At 34.0% G+C, this 16,165-nt stretch overlaps 1 protein-coding gene across 5 annotated transcripts in view; it reads left to right on the forward strand.

Annotated features, from left to right (window-relative positions):
* Positions 1–16,165, forward strand: part of LOC145690570 (carbohydrate sulfotransferase 6-like) — a 464,276-nt gene that overhangs the window by 357,508 nt on the left and 90,603 nt on the right. For all 5 annotated transcript variants that reach the window (XM_081765591.1, XM_081765593.1, XM_081765592.1 and 2 more), the window contains one exon: positions 8,212–8,391. In XM_081765591.1, coding sequence (XP_081621717.1) covers positions 8,212–8,391 — 180 coding nt within the window. The remainder of the gene's footprint in view (positions 1–8,211; positions 8,392–16,165) is intronic.

Consider the following 16,165-nt stretch of genomic DNA (forward strand, 5'->3'; position numbering starts at 1 on the left):
GTCATAGCTGAAAGCATACCGGATTTAACGGGAGACACTATTGCGACTGCTATTTATAATAAACTCATTTTAAAATATGGAGCACCATCATCTTTAATTTTAGATCATCTTCCTGCTCATAAAAGTAAGATCATGTCAGAGTTAGCGAAATTATGGGAATAGAATTGAAATTCATTCCAGTTAATTCATATTATTCTGTCAATTTGGCTGAGAAAACAAGCGACACAATTCAAAGAGCGTTACGTCACTACATCAAATCAACTGGAAATAATTGAGACATCATGTTACCGCAAACTGGATTTGGATTAAATAATTTGAAGAATCAAACAATTAAATATTCACGTTTCTGTCTGCTCCATGGATTTGAACCAAAGATAGTTTTTGATCTTCAATTTAATACTCCAATTCAAAAGGAAGAAAATGTCGAACGGATGGAAACAATGCGACTCGCGAGAGAGCAATTGGAGAAATACGAAGACCTTCATGCGCAAACACAGTTTCACCCTGGACAAAAATTGCTCATTCAAAACCTGACAAGACATAAAGGAATACCAGCAGCATTTGATTTCCGTTATGACAAGCAAGGTGTAATACTATCACGTTTGCCCAGCTCAAACAAATATCTTGTTTCTTTTAAAACTGCAAAAGGAGATGATGTCCAAGACGAGATAGAAGTACGTCGATTAAAGCCGCTGCAATCTTTAACAGCGAATGAAAATGCGAACAAAGAACTAGAAGAGGCAAACGCCATCCTTGGAAATATGCAACCAGTGAAACACAGCATAATTGTGCAAGAATAAGTTTATATCTAAATTATCAAAATAACTTAAATATCATAATTAGTGAATTTCATGAAAGAAAAGAGTAAATTAGAATATTTTTCATTTCATCCCCTTTCCTCTCTGTAAATATGGTTTAAGTTAGATTATATGTTGGTGTGGCCTATTTGTACTAAATAGTATTCTTTGTGGGTGAGCGAGTATAAGGCGCTCTCCTAAAACTCAACCAAACCTTAAGCTAAGAGCTTAAAAAAAAAAAAAAAAAAACGAGCTGCAGAAATGTAGTTCAAACCTTCATTTTTCGAACATTGAATACGATTTACTACTCTTGTAACATTGTGTTGTCTCTTTTATCTATCTTTGGGGTAGTATAGGACGTTATTCGAATCGTAATTCCTCCCCCCCAGAATAAACATTTTCGTTGGAGATATTAACTGAAACACACACACACACACACACACACACACATATATATATATATATATATATATATATATATATATATAAGATTGCATTTTAGATTAATTAATGTTATATTTTCGTATTAGTAAAGTACAGAACCTAACCTATTATTTCGTTTTCTCCTTTTTATTTCAGACATAAACGAAATCATTAGGAAATAGATCATAGCCTCAATTATTATTTTTGCTAGTGACGATACATACGCAAGTGTGCACGATTTAATTCAACATTCTCAATTAACATTACAGAAGTTCGGCGTTGCTATTCATAAATTTGGACTTTCGCTTCAACATAATGACCAAATTTTTATGCCTTTAAAGATACGTTTTGATTTGAAATTTGAAACAATACGAATTAACCATTATTCTAATTCACATTTATTTGCAAAATCTTGGATCCAAAATGACACATTTTACCACCAATCAGCGAATCTCATTCCATGTCATTTCATGTTGTCGGAACAAAACAACACGTTAGCATGTGAGTCTAAGCAGAAACGTTCCTTATTCTTCTCAGCTTTATCTGGACTTTTAAGTCTTGGCTTCTCATCATATAATTATTACGAAACACTAAAGTTAAAACACGTAGTTAACAATCTCAAAAATCACGATCGAATTCTCACTACTGAAATTTCAAAATTGAAGGCAGATTTTAAGAATCAAATGTCTATACACCATGACACACTTTTGGTAATACAATCGGCTCTTCAGGAATTAAAGAAGGACATGTTTGAACAATGTTGTAACCATCTGTCGTCTGATGCTTGGTTATTAGCTAAAGAAGCTTTTGAAGCTTCACAAGATGAAACATTACGTACCTTTAGAGATGTGCTATCAAATAAATTAACTTTTCGAATTCTAAATTGTATTCATGCTAAAGAGGTTATTGCTAACCATTCTTTACTCAAGTATATTGTGTTTCAAAAAGACAGGTTTATTTTATGCTATTACGAAAACGCTTCTTTTAGAGTATAGTTCCAACACTCATACGCTATCTGTTTTATTAGACATTCCATTAATTCTTCCACAAAACATAAAGTCACTATACCAAGTAACCAATTTGGGTTTTTATCACAAAATCGTATTGTTTCCTTCAAGCTTCCAGAACACGTATACTTATACCAAGATTCTCTTCACTTAATAGAAAAAGATCAGTGCCATTAGATTTCTTTCTTGTTTCTTTGCTACACTAATCAAATGTCGATCTTACCTAAAGCGAAATGTTTATCAAACTTATAGTATCATAAGTCTACAGAATTTTGTGAAATGCAAACAAAAGAAACAAATGCTAAATTTATTTACAAGCATACTCCTTTAAGAATAATTCTCTCCACAAGTGTAAATGGTCACCTAATTAAAAGGATACACGGAAAACCAGCCTATAGCAGTGTCAACGTCAATCATGAAAATGCTTCATTTTTCGTGTACGAAGATTTTGAGTCCATAACAATAGCCGATCAAATTCTTGACTCACGACGCACTTTAAATTTAACTCAGAAAATTTTAATGCCTAACATCATTTATCCTCCATTTTTTCCTCATATGGATACTTTCTCCAATAAGTTGGAATCTTTAGCGCAGCAAATAGAAAACATAACTGTAACTGCCTACACTCCATCTTTACAAATTTCTAATGACTCAATGTCATTGCTATTAATAATATCTATTACAAATGCTGTACTGTCCCCTCTTATTATCATATTTTTATCTATAAAATTATTTAAAATTAATAGGGAGTTATCGAATATAAATATGAAATTACATTCACATAATGTAGAAACTGTCAATGATTTTCAGCACGTGCAAACGAATAATGTATGAAATGTTTCTTTATACGAAAAATATTATTGTAACATGATGGTATAAACCTAGGTTTTTTTACTGAAGTAATCAAATAATAGTCATAACATGATTTGCAAAGCAAATCCAAAGACAGACTATTATTTTCTTTGAAAGAAAAATCCAGTTTTGAAAATCAAATTCTTGCAAAGCGACCCGAAAACATCAAACTGGACAAAAAAAGAAGTTGTTCGCAAAGCGAATTTTTGGAAATGTGTATGCGCATATGAAACAAATATATGTTGTGTCTTATGTAATAAATCTATTCATTTAACTCCCATACTATAATTATATAGTATTTTCTTCTGTTTTCCTTTATAGGCAAATAATCAACATGAACTTCGCCATATTCCATATAATTATATTGACTTTCATTTCTATCTTAATTTTTCTTATGTTAGCCATTTTTATTTATTTTCAATGCAGGAAATCTTCAGAAAATGTAATTCAACAGCCACAACAGAAAATTAGTTCTATTCAAATCCCATCTTTACCTCAACTAGACCCTGTATATGAGGATATCTACTACGAAAACGAGCAAAATCAAAACATACTTAATTTTTCTTCAGATAATATTTATCTGCGCATTCATGGTTTAAATTACATAGTTATTTATTCCAACTATACTTCAAATATTTCTCAAGTCGAATTTGTGTCGTGTCAATCAAACCTGCATGCATGTACTCTAAACACCTCAAGAGTTCTGTAATTACAAATCACCAACTATCGACTGTATAGAATATATTCAAGACGGCTATGTCGACTCTATACCTATATGCTAATAAATAATCATCTCTACATCAAGACGATATTAAGGATTTAATTCCACCAAAGTTTTCCACGGACACTTAAATTTCGCCAAGTACCAACGTAAGAGGACACATCTGGATTTCTGCCATATCAAATGGAAATAGGATGAACCAGGAAATACTCGTCTGAACCCTCCCCTCCCTCTAGTGTAAATTTCCCACTATATGTGAAAGTGAACAGTGGTAAGTGATTATGTGTAAAATAATATCGTATTAATATTGAATATGTTACATATAATTATGTAAATATTATATAAATATTATTAAATAAAGTGCAACAGAAACAAGCGAACAATAGAATAATAAAAATAATATATCAACTGTTCAGAAAAATTTTACATATGTATTATATTGTTATCCATTGTTTCTAAATACTACATACTATACGCCTTATCTCCGAAACTTATTTACATATTTTTACAATCATATATTGCTGTAAATTACTGTTTGATGCAAATGTATAATTTTAATTTATTTATTTTACTTAGAAATTATTATCTTATTATGTAAATAGTGTGGTGTTTTAGTGCATATTTAAATTTTTAGTACAAAAAAAATGAGTGATCCACAAATAGTTATGGTGATGGATATAATTATGATTATCTTCATGTTACTTATATATATTTCACAATTTTTTCAGTGTAGTGCAGTTGTGAATATTAGTGCAAATTCACATAATATGAAATCAGTTTTTTTTTAAAAAAATAAAACGAGTGATTTTTTTTGGTTTGTTTTGTATAATGATACAAGACATACTTACCAACATATCAGCGGATAAATCTCAAAAACACATACAATTCACTCCGTCACAAAACACAATCAATCTAAAACTGACCTCTATTTCTGTTTTGCTGTGTGGAGATTTTTCTTTACCTGTCACTTTGCAAGGACGCATGCATGTTCCCAATCTGGTGCTGTTAGGTTGTTCACACGTGTAAAGAAATTAAGGAAGACTCGTAACAATTCAAAACTATGTCTAGATAAAACATTCTTTTAATAGGAAATATAATTATGTTATGTAACAATGTGTCAAGGCAATAACAAACACTTCCTACTTCAAGTTATGAGGTAATTCTGAAAACGTAATTGTAAGCGGAAGAAATGACGATACCAAAAACGAGGAAGAAAAGGTAGGTGGACAAAAGAGTAATGAACTCGAGAGAGTTGTGAAGTGATCATCAGACAAAAAGTGATCATCAGAACCTCTCAAATCTTCACTGATCAAAATCTGGGTGAGTACATGCTGGTTGCAAATTGATAACACACTTCTATTATTCAACTTCGTTACCAATTCATTCAACTCATAACCTAACTTCTAAATTCAATATGACAGTTGTTACTGATTTTGACGTAAGGCCACAGCACCAATTTGGGTAATTATCTGATCTATCTCTATTGTTATTTATCCAATCATAACTATCCATCTTAACACATTAACCGTTCTACCTAAAATTAAATGTTCAAGTTTGTTATGAGATTGCATTCTAAATTGCCCCCATGCTAATATGGTTATTATTGCATAAGTTATGTGTGGATATAAATTGTGTATGTCGACTCCCGGATTTCGATCCGTAAAATTTTCATATGTTAATATATATATTGCACCTATGTAACTAAAATTCATGAGAGTCACACACCTTTAACTTAAATCTTTCTTCTTTATTTCATGACAAAACTTTGGTCTTCTGCTAAACCAACCTTTTGCTATCAGAGATAATAACTACCAACATTAAAATCTTTATCTGGAAGAACCTTTATCCAATATTACGAAATAATAATAATAATAATAATAATAATAATAATAATAATAATAATAATAAAGTATTAAGCTTAAACCTAACACTTTATAGTAGTATCTGAAATGGATGTTCAAATATGACATAGACTTCTTTCGCGAAGATATCCTGGTCGGTTTTGCACAAGTAAATACGCTGTATCCCTTGGACTAGATTAATTCTATTTACATGGAGTTAGGAACTCGGAGAGCATTACACACATTCTCGAGAGCGGAATCCCAACTTAAACACCAATCTGATTACGCTGCCACACGGGAATGAAAATGAATACTAAAATACACACCGAATGTAAATTTTACGGTGATGATGCCTTATTGTTAGAGAACATATTGGAACATCAATTTTTTTAGGAGCATGGGATGATCTTTTTAAGACGATCTATAATCTTCGCTTTGGGGAACAGGCCTTGTTCCCCTGATGGAAAACCTGTTCCCCAAGCGAAAGGTCAGTATTCTCGAAAAGATCCTCGCAAGCTCATTTCAACCCCCCCCCCCCCAAAAAAAAACGCGCGCACACGTGTCAGTTAATTTACATTTCTGGGTAGATAACGGCTCAATAATTGTTCAAATCCTCTGAACTTGTAGCCGATATATATATATATACTAGCATATATATATATATATATATATATACTAGCATCCCGCTTCGCTGGGTTGAAATAAATAAGTATCATGTATTTTATTGCCATTAATTTTTTTTATTGTTTATTGCACCAAGCATGTTTACACAGTTTTTGTTAATGTTTGGGAACGTTATGACGTAGTAACAATCTTTTCTTTTAGTTGTAAATTAAGTGTGATTCGTGTTGTAATACTGTAGAAATAATTTTTTTTCCGTAATTCAATTAGTGTCACTGTTCACCTCGGCGACCCCAAAAAATGTGGATTCAGCACTAATATCGGTCATTTTCGATCATTTTTAAATATATCTTCCTCTCCTTCCCAAGTTGCGGGGTTGAATTTGAATTTAAACGGGATCGAAAGTATCATTGTTCATATAAGCGATCCAGAAAACTATAAATTGTACTCTGATAGCGGCCATATCTGAGCATTTTTATGTATCTTTTTCTCTCCTCCCCGAAGTGACGGGGCTGATTTTGGATTTAAACCGGATCGGAAATGTCACTGCTCATCTTAATGATCCCGAAAACTATGGATTAGACACTAATATTGGTCATTTTCGTTTTATTATTATTATTATTATGTATAGCTCCCCCTCCCCTTTTCCGTGCTGCGGCACATGACTTCAGAATTGTCACTGTTAATCTCAGCTACTCCTAAAACTATGGATTCGACAATAATATAAGTCATTTTTGATCATTTTTAAATTTTTATCCTCCTCCTCTACGTTGTACCCTCCCCAACGATCAGGACAGAACTTGGATTGAAACAGCATCAGAAAAGATTGGATGTTTTTCTCATCGACCCCGAAAACTATGGATTGAACACTGATATCGGTCATTTTTGATTATTTTTTAAATTTCTCTACCCCTCCCCGTCCCCTACGTTGCATCGTCAAAGTGAATAGCCTAAAGTAATCCCTGCTCCTAAACTCATGTATGTTGAAAATTTGATTGAGATCGGTCGGGCGGTTCAAGAGATATGAAAAAAAATAAAATAAAATAAAAATGACTGCCTTTGTGACTTCATCAATCTTCCTCCTCACCTCCCCTACGTTCGTTCGTCAAAGTTGAAACGATAAAAAAACACCCAAGGCTCCACCCTCAGGTATGTTGAAAATTTGATCGAGATTCGGTGAGTGGTTCAAAAGTTATTAGGTTTTGTTAGTTTTTATTTTTACGTCCTCCTCCATCCCTAGGATCTACCGTTAAAGTGAAATTACAAAAATGTTTCCAGATCCGAACCTCATGTATCTTGAAAATTTGATTGAGATCGGTCGGGTAATTCAAGAGTTATTAAGTTACGAAAATAGTCACTTTCAGCCTTATATAAATTGATTTTTATATATCTCCCCCTCCTTCTCTACCCCTACGTTGCTTCGTCAAATTTAAATCATAAAAACGATCCCAGGCCTGAACCCCATCTATATTGAAAATTTGATCAACATCGGTCGAGTGGTTCAGGAGTTAAGTTTTATTTATTTTTTATACTCCCTCCCCCTTTCCCCTAACCCTTAGTTTTACCATCAAAGTGAATAGCCTCGAACCTCATCCATGTTACAAATTTGATCGAGATCGGTCGGTTGCTTCAGGAGATTTAGAGTCACAAACATAGTGATTTTCAATTTTTTATATATAGATGTACAAGTTGGGAAGATTTGTGGAAACGTTGAACTTCGAAGTGAACTTCTTTATTTAGCTACTAAGAAATATAAACCAGCTAAAGCTTTTAATTATTATTTTCGTAAAGGTTAACCTTTTTTTATTTTTTGAAGATCGAGCAAAAGCAAGCTATCATTTATCTATCTTCTAGTTCTATCGTTTAAATGATTTTTCCATACTCTTAATCGTAACCTCCAAACAATCTCGTTTATAGTGCATATTAATTTTTTCCTATCTTTTTTTCAGGTTAAATATTAGAGTTCTTCTTCTGGTAAGAGACCCGAGAGGTACAATACAGTCGAGGAAACACAGAGATTGGTGCCCAGGTAATCCAGATTGTTTCGATCCTGCTCGTCTATGTGCAGATCTTGTTGCAGATTACAGAGCAGCAGTACGGTTGAAAGAACTCTTCCCCAATCGTTTCAGGTAAGATTTCTTTGTAACGTTTTTAAATAAGAATTGAAAAACAGAAAAATAAAAATTGTTTTCACTATCACATTAACAAGAGTTACGCTTTCCTGAAACACAAGCTTTTTGTTTCACTAGATCATGTGATTCATACCGATTCTCAGAGTGATATTGTATGTTTGCGTAGTGGCTTCACACGGGATATCGTTGGTAGATACCACAACAGGGTGACCCAATGGTCTTTCTCTGTTCTGTGCCTGGTCATGTTAGCATTCAGAGTATCAACCATGCTTGCATCATAAGATACACGCCATCTGGACAGATTTTAGACCACTGTTACCTATCTTCGATCTATGAGAATACTTTTTATTTTAAATTTTGCCCTTACGGGCAAGCAAATTGGAACCATTGAATCGCAGTAAAATTACTCCGTAAACTTCTTGTTTTAAATTGCCAGATACTACCGCGTGTTACTGTACTACTGTAGTTACGTATTTTATTTAATGTCTTTCAACATGCAGTGTAAAAATGTAATCAATGAAAATTATTGTTATTAAGACCGCGAGAGACTCTTGTGGTATCAAAATAATTATTCTATCATGCAGATTATCCGACTGATTTTCTTCTGGATGTAAATGTCCCTACAACCAGGGCCGGATTTCCCAATAGACCCGGTAGGCCCGGGCCTATGGGCGCAAGATCCCAAGGGGTGCACGGCCGAGAGAAAAAAATAAAAAAATATCTAGAAATAAAAATAAATAGCCATAACTTAACATATTTTTTGAATTGATTAAAAAAAAATCAGGCTAATAAAGCATTCTGATTTTGAAGTTCATTTGAACAAATAATTGTTGGTAAAGTTAACCATTTTTTTGTTAATATATTAACGGTATTTTGTTAAGCCCAGAACCAAGTAAATTCCTCAAAAAACTTGCAATGATAAAATTGCATCGTGGAGTGGTGTTTAAGCAATTAACATATAGGCCTGATATAATTTTTAATAAAGATTTTTAGGAAAGTAACTTTAACCAGACTAGGGGGCGGAAAAAATTATTGGGCCTTGGGGCACCAAAATGCTAAATCCGGCCATGTCTACAACAGATGCTCGCATTAATTTCCATCTCAGTCGTTTTCAAATACAAAACAAGATAGTATTTCGTTGTATATTTGTAAAGTTTTCAACAATTTTGTCATTCAATCAATACAAAATTGAGTTCTGTGCAAATAATTAGTGTGCAGTCATTTTATATTTCGAATCATTTCTACTTGGCATACGACTTACTGGATTTTAAAGACTTGTAAGTAATTTATTTAGGTGTATCAATACATTTTGCAGTAACTATAGACAAATAATTTTAGAATATCTTACACAGTCAAATCTTACCTTAAAATCGCCAGCTGCAGAATGTTTATGTTTTAGATTTTATTTTACATTTCATTTAGATCTTGAAGACGTATACTTACAAACACTGATTTTCTGATGCAGATCCCGTTTACATTTTCCTTATGGTCATTGCTTAGTACTGGTGAACTACGTATGAAAACACTAAGAATCTCGTATAAAATTTTGCAACGAGATAATTATCCATTTAGTTGTATTTAGAGTAGAATGTATGTTCATATAACAATTGGTGTAATTTCCACGTATTTTTTTTTAAATTCTACCTATTGGATAATTGAAATGTTCCTTTTTCACAGTTTCACGAAACCTCCTATGATTTTTCGTCCTGATTTCCTATATTTTTTTCATTAGCATTGGAAAGCCTGAAATATGAAATTTGTACCTAAACTTTAAACGTAGGGTTCTAACCATCCAACTTGTCTTCTAGAAACCATGTAGGTAATGATGGCCAAAATATTTCCGATGTCAGGAAAATTTAATTTATAAAATCTGAATTTTTACTTTACTGATTTCGAAAAATTTCCTCAGTTCGGAAAATTCTAGTTTCGCTGTACAGCTCAGATATAAAATAAACAGTTTCTATTCAAAATAGCTGTGCAAAGAGAACACAGAGGACTAGTTACATAAAGAAAAATGCAACGTTAAGATTTTAGTAAACAGCTTAAGACGCCAACGTTGCCACCTCTCAATCCATTACATGTATTAACTTGCATAAAGTCTTTCTGTACATTTCAAACTACTACGTCATTTTATAGAATCTTGTGTCTCGAGATCTGTATGGGTCATTCCATTTAAAACGGTGTCACGCCAGAAGAGCCCGGACAAAAGGGCGAGGACAAAAAGGCCCGAGTCAAAACGGCCCCGCGTCAAAAGGGCCCCGGTCATAAGAGCCCCACGTCAAAAGGGCCCCGAGACAAAAAGGCCCGAGTCAAAGGGGCCCCGCGTTAAAAGTGCCCGAGTCAAAAGGGCTTCGCGTCAAAAGAGCCTTGGTCAAAAGAGCCCCGGTCATAAGGGCCCGAGTCAAAAGGTCCCAGCGACGAAAGGACCCGCGTTAAAAGGGCCCCGTGACAAAAGGACCCGAGTCAAAAGGGGCCCAGTCATAAGGGCCCGAGTCAAAGGAACCTGCATCAAAAGATGCCGGGTCAAAAGGACCCCCGGCAAAAGGGCGCGAGTCAGAAAGGCTCTGCGCCAAAAGGGCCCCGAGTCAAAAGGACCCCGCGATAAAAGGACCTCACGTCAAAAAAGCCTGAGATATAGCCTGAAAATCATGAGAAATATAAAAATGCTTATTAGATTAAAAGTGTTCAGTAGACACCACCTGATTTGTGTTGAAAGAACGTACATGTGGATCTGTATACAGTGTTATTCAAAGTTATTACGACAGCCCAGTTACGATTCATGTGAACAGAGAAAAGTGTTGCGGGTGGGTATGGATCAGTGCCCTGTCATGGTGCGGGTGAGCGGGGCAACGGCCCTGGCTGCCGAAGTAAGGTGGCGCAAAATTCGGGAGTAAGAAATAAAAGGAAAGAAAAAGAGGAAAAATTACTTGGAATATTTAAATCAATAGCAGATAGTGTTACTCGTGTTAGGAAAATCTATGTACACCCAACCACAAAAGTCTCTCCCCCTAAGTGCTCTAATTCCAAAACTTGGGGTCCAGGTAATTTGCAGTTGTGAGAAAGCCTGGACAGATGCAACCCAATTAACACGTAACTTTTCTCGGCACTGACAACAGTTGGTAGCACTGAATCCAGTCTTTATGCAAGTAAAATTGTGAGTAGATGACGCACGAAACATTTCTCCATTCTGAGATGAACCTCTCTGGTTCAGAGCGTGTTGTCCATGAACATCATATGTTAATCTCAATATTGTTGTGTATGTAATGTATTATTTCACTATATACAGTATATTGAAAGAAATAAAAACACTGATCACACATGAATCAGAAAATGCTTGAAAGTAGACGAAAATATCAAATCTAGAACAACTGCTGGAAATAAGTTAGTAAATGATTGCCTTCATTGGGAGACCTTCTCCAATTCTCCTCATTCCAACATTTTTTTTTCCTTCTGGAGAGAAAATCTTGCTTGTCACACTGAGTATGTATTGAAATTGAAATTGAAACATTTGAAAAAGTTAGAACCTGACCGTGATTTGAACGCGGGTCCGCCGAATATAAGTTCAATGCGCTAAACACTTACCCACCTCGTCACTTCATCTTCCGCCTAAACTATTAGCTAGTTAAAAGCATTGCATGTAAGACTATACACAAAATACTCGTACTAATACTCGTATAAGGAGACGTTCCTTATGAGTGTCGCAATGACTTACTCGAGGTTTCCTTCTTTAACTCAAAAACAAGTGATATAGACCGTCAGTGGGTAAAATATTGCGAAGCGTTCTTCAAGATGAGGCTACCTCATTGTTTTAACTGGTCCCGATTTATATTACTGCAATTCTTCCTCACCGTAACTTCTAATTTCTAAAGAAGAAAAGCCGGCAGACATTATTTTCGCATTTTTTGAATTGCATCAACACATGTAGAAATAGTGTGTGCTGTGTTTATCTAACATAGCTACTAGTTTATTTTCTTATCTTTGTATCAAGTGTGAAAGCAGAAAACTGCCATTTCAATGACCCGGGTTCGAATCCCAGCGTGACAGTTATTTTTTCTTTATTCGAAGGTATTGTTTACGTTATTGATATTGTAATTCTTTTATTATTATTATTATTATTATTATTATTATTATTATTATTATTATTATTATTATTATTATTATTATTATTTTATCTTATCGCGAAACGAATTTTATCTTATCGCAAACGGTTATCGTCGAATATACACGGTTAAAGGAGCACTCTGTTGATCAAATTAATAGAAGTTGCTAGACAAGTATTGGCCACCGGCAGAAAAAAATACAGAGTAACTGCAAGTCGAGTACGTACTATTGTACAGGAGTATGCTCAAAGACCTTTATCGAACTATCTTCGTGGCTTGGCTCACAATTTTAATTTGCAATCCACGTAAGCAGTTTGAGACAAATGTCAATCGTATTTGGCATTTGGAAAGTTAAGCAAAAATGATAATAAGCTTATGTCCAATATAAGTTGGAAGAATGTCAAAACAGATTAAAGTAGCCAGAATTTTTCAATGTAAGTTCACATATTTTATATATCTCCGACTTGGGACTAAAAGAGCTAATGTCAACACGAAGTAGTTTGGAGTATATATACTATTCATATTAACAATTGCTTTTCTTGCAAAAGAAAATATCCACTTATAGGCGTTAAAATTTGACGAACATCTCATTTTTTGCCAAAAAGTGACACTGGCCCCTTTTAGACCCGAATCACATATTATATATATATATATATATATATATATATATATATATATAATTTAATCGACAAGATATGAACATTTTTCTTTGTTTGTAAGGATTCATGTTAAGTAAGTACTTTTCAAATATAATAAATGTAATATTTTTATCTCAAAAATACTTTTTGTTAGTAATGTCTTTTTTCACTCTTTTTATCTTATTGTAAGGCTTTATGTAACATTGGTACTTCTAAAATATAATGATCATAATGTAATGTTAATCAAAGTCAAGTTGTTCAAAAATATACTGTAATGTAAAATAATTATATACGTATAAAATCTGATCAGATGCAACAGAAAATACAAACAAATGCTATTTGTTTCTAATGTTTGTCATTTGTCTTTCAGACGGTTTTAAATCCTTATTATAAGGCTTCGTGTTAGGTTAGCACCGTTAATATATAATAAGAATAGTGTAATGTTCACCGAAGTCAAGTTGTTAATATTATATATATATCTATATCTATATCTATATCTCTATATATATATATATATATATATATAATTTGATGTGATTTAGTGGAGAAAATATATATAACAGTTTTTAGTAAGAATTTTTTGTTTATAATATACTTCTTGTTTCATTATTTTGTAATTTTATTTCATGTCAATAAGGCCTAGACAAAGAACGACTTGTACAGAAGGGGTCGTTCTCAATGCAATATCGTATATCAGTGGTTCCCAATCATGTTTACCTGGCACCTTCAATGCAAGCCCTTAATACTTCACACATTTCTTACCGCTTGTTGGCTACACGTACTTTTTTCTGATCTTTTACCTGATTTGAGATGCACCACTGAATTTTCAATTCCATAATAATAATAATCTCAATATATTTATATTTCTTCTAGCAAGACTTCTGAATACCTTTGTAGTCCAATATTATTATTTACCAGCTGTATTCCTAATTAAACCACAGTTCGTATTCAAAAAATATTTTGCATTCCTACTTTTAATTTAACATCTCTTTTATATCATTCGTAATTTTTCTAATTAAGAATGTAGTTTATTTCTGTCAGTATCTTCTGCACTTCTGTTCTTGGAAATAACATCCCATCAATGTGGGTTTTCATCCCTTCAATAGAGATATTTTTTTCGGTTCACCAGACGGTAAATATCACTTAATCAAAGAATACCGGAGGGAGGGGCACGGTGGTTCAGTGGTAGAACGCTTAGCTCTGGTGTGTAGGACTACTGGTTCGATTCCCGGCCAAGTAAGGTTGTGGTGGACAATATTGTATACGTGAGTTTTCCCGGGGTACCCTCGTTTCCTTTTGATTTCACCCGTTCTTTCATCATCATTCACTTGCTTTAATCATTGTCATCCTAAAGGGCATAATGTGGGAAGTTAAACTGACAGTCTGAAAGTTACCAGAGAATACCATGTCATTTACGACAATATTGCTGTCATCGATATTTCATATCATTGCTTCGCAAAACTCAATGCGGTGATCAAAGTCGTCTTCCGTTATTTCATGCACTAAACGCATTCTCCTAGGGTTTAAACTTATACCGCCTTATGCATAGTCGTTTTGACCTATGATTAGCGTCATACTAAACGTTTGACTACTGCAATTAAGATATGTTAATCGAACTCTTTAGTATGGTACTAATCATACTTCAGAATGACTTTACATAAAGAGCATAGCGTACAAAACCTCATTTTGCTGAACTCTGGGAAACACTTAGCTTGTTAGCAACTTTGGTTATCAATGAATGCGGAATTTCCACAAAAGATTGTAAATTCAAAGAAACTGCCAAATTGCTACATTGTTTCGGCCTTCCTGATCGCATGCGTTACCTTTCTGCAAAACATTCAATGGTCTCTTAGGCAGTTGACTTCGAAATTGGGTTACGTTCGGAAAATGTAGCATTAAATAACTGTTGTACCTCTGTATATAATCTCTTCCTATCCTATAACTGGTGTCACGTCAGAAGGGCCCGAACAAAAGGGCGAGGACAGGAAGGCCTTAGTCAAAAGCGCCCCAGTCATAAGGGCCTGAGTCAAAAGAACCCTGGTCAGAAGGGCCACGGTCAAAAGGGCCCCCTGACAAAAAGGTCCCACGTCAAGAAATCTGAGATATAGCCTGCAAAACTTCAGATGTATAAAAATACTTATTAGATGAAAAATAATACGTGGACATACCTTTTTATTTGTGTTGAAAGAACATACATGTGGAACAAAAATATAGGGTTAGTAAAAATGTTACGACAAACCAGTAATAACGATACGCGTGGACGGAGGTAAAGTAAATATTGTAGATGGTGGATTCTGCGATATTTGATATCACACAATATCTTTTGAGTGGAAAGAGGTGGGTTTGACACATCAATTTAGGCTAGAATGTTCCCACAGATGAGAAGAAGAACTCATTTTTTTTAATCTATCTTCATTCGTTTGCGAGATAGGGTGCTACGTTTGACATTTGTATCTAGTAGACCAAAGTATCTGGACAGTCAAAGAGACACGTAGACGTAGAAAAGTAAAAGGTTGCAGGTGTGTTGATGCGAAAACTGCACTGAGTGAGGGTGTGGACATAATGACAGCCATCCTAGATTCCGCCATATTGGATATCACGTAATATTTTTAAATCAAAGGAGTATGTTTAGCACATCAATTTAGGAGTGAATTTTCCTACAAACGAGAATATGATTCATTCTTTACCAATCCTCATTTTACGAGGAAAGTGCGCTATGTTTGACATTAGTGTGTAGTAGACTAAAATATCAGGACAATAAAATAATAATGTGGCGGAGGAAAAGCAAATGTTGCAAGTGTGTGTTGTTGCAAAAACTACATTGAATGGGGATGTGGACACTGTTGATTACATAAATATTCAGATATTATTAAACAAACTACTATAAAATGTCCTCTAAAATTATTTTATCCCTCCAAGTTAATACAGTTAGTGTTTAATAGCAAATACACAACGATTTATAACTTTCTTAAGCATTTCGGCATCGTTGTTACAATTTTCCTGGTGTAGTGTGGGGAAATATTGTTCCAATCT

The sequence above is a fragment of the Thermobia domestica genome, chromosome 7 (assembly GCF_964235325.1).
Source record: "Thermobia domestica chromosome 7, izTheDome1.hap1.1, whole genome shotgun sequence".
Lineage (NCBI taxonomy): Eukaryota > Metazoa > Arthropoda > Insecta > Zygentoma > Lepismatidae > Thermobia > Thermobia domestica.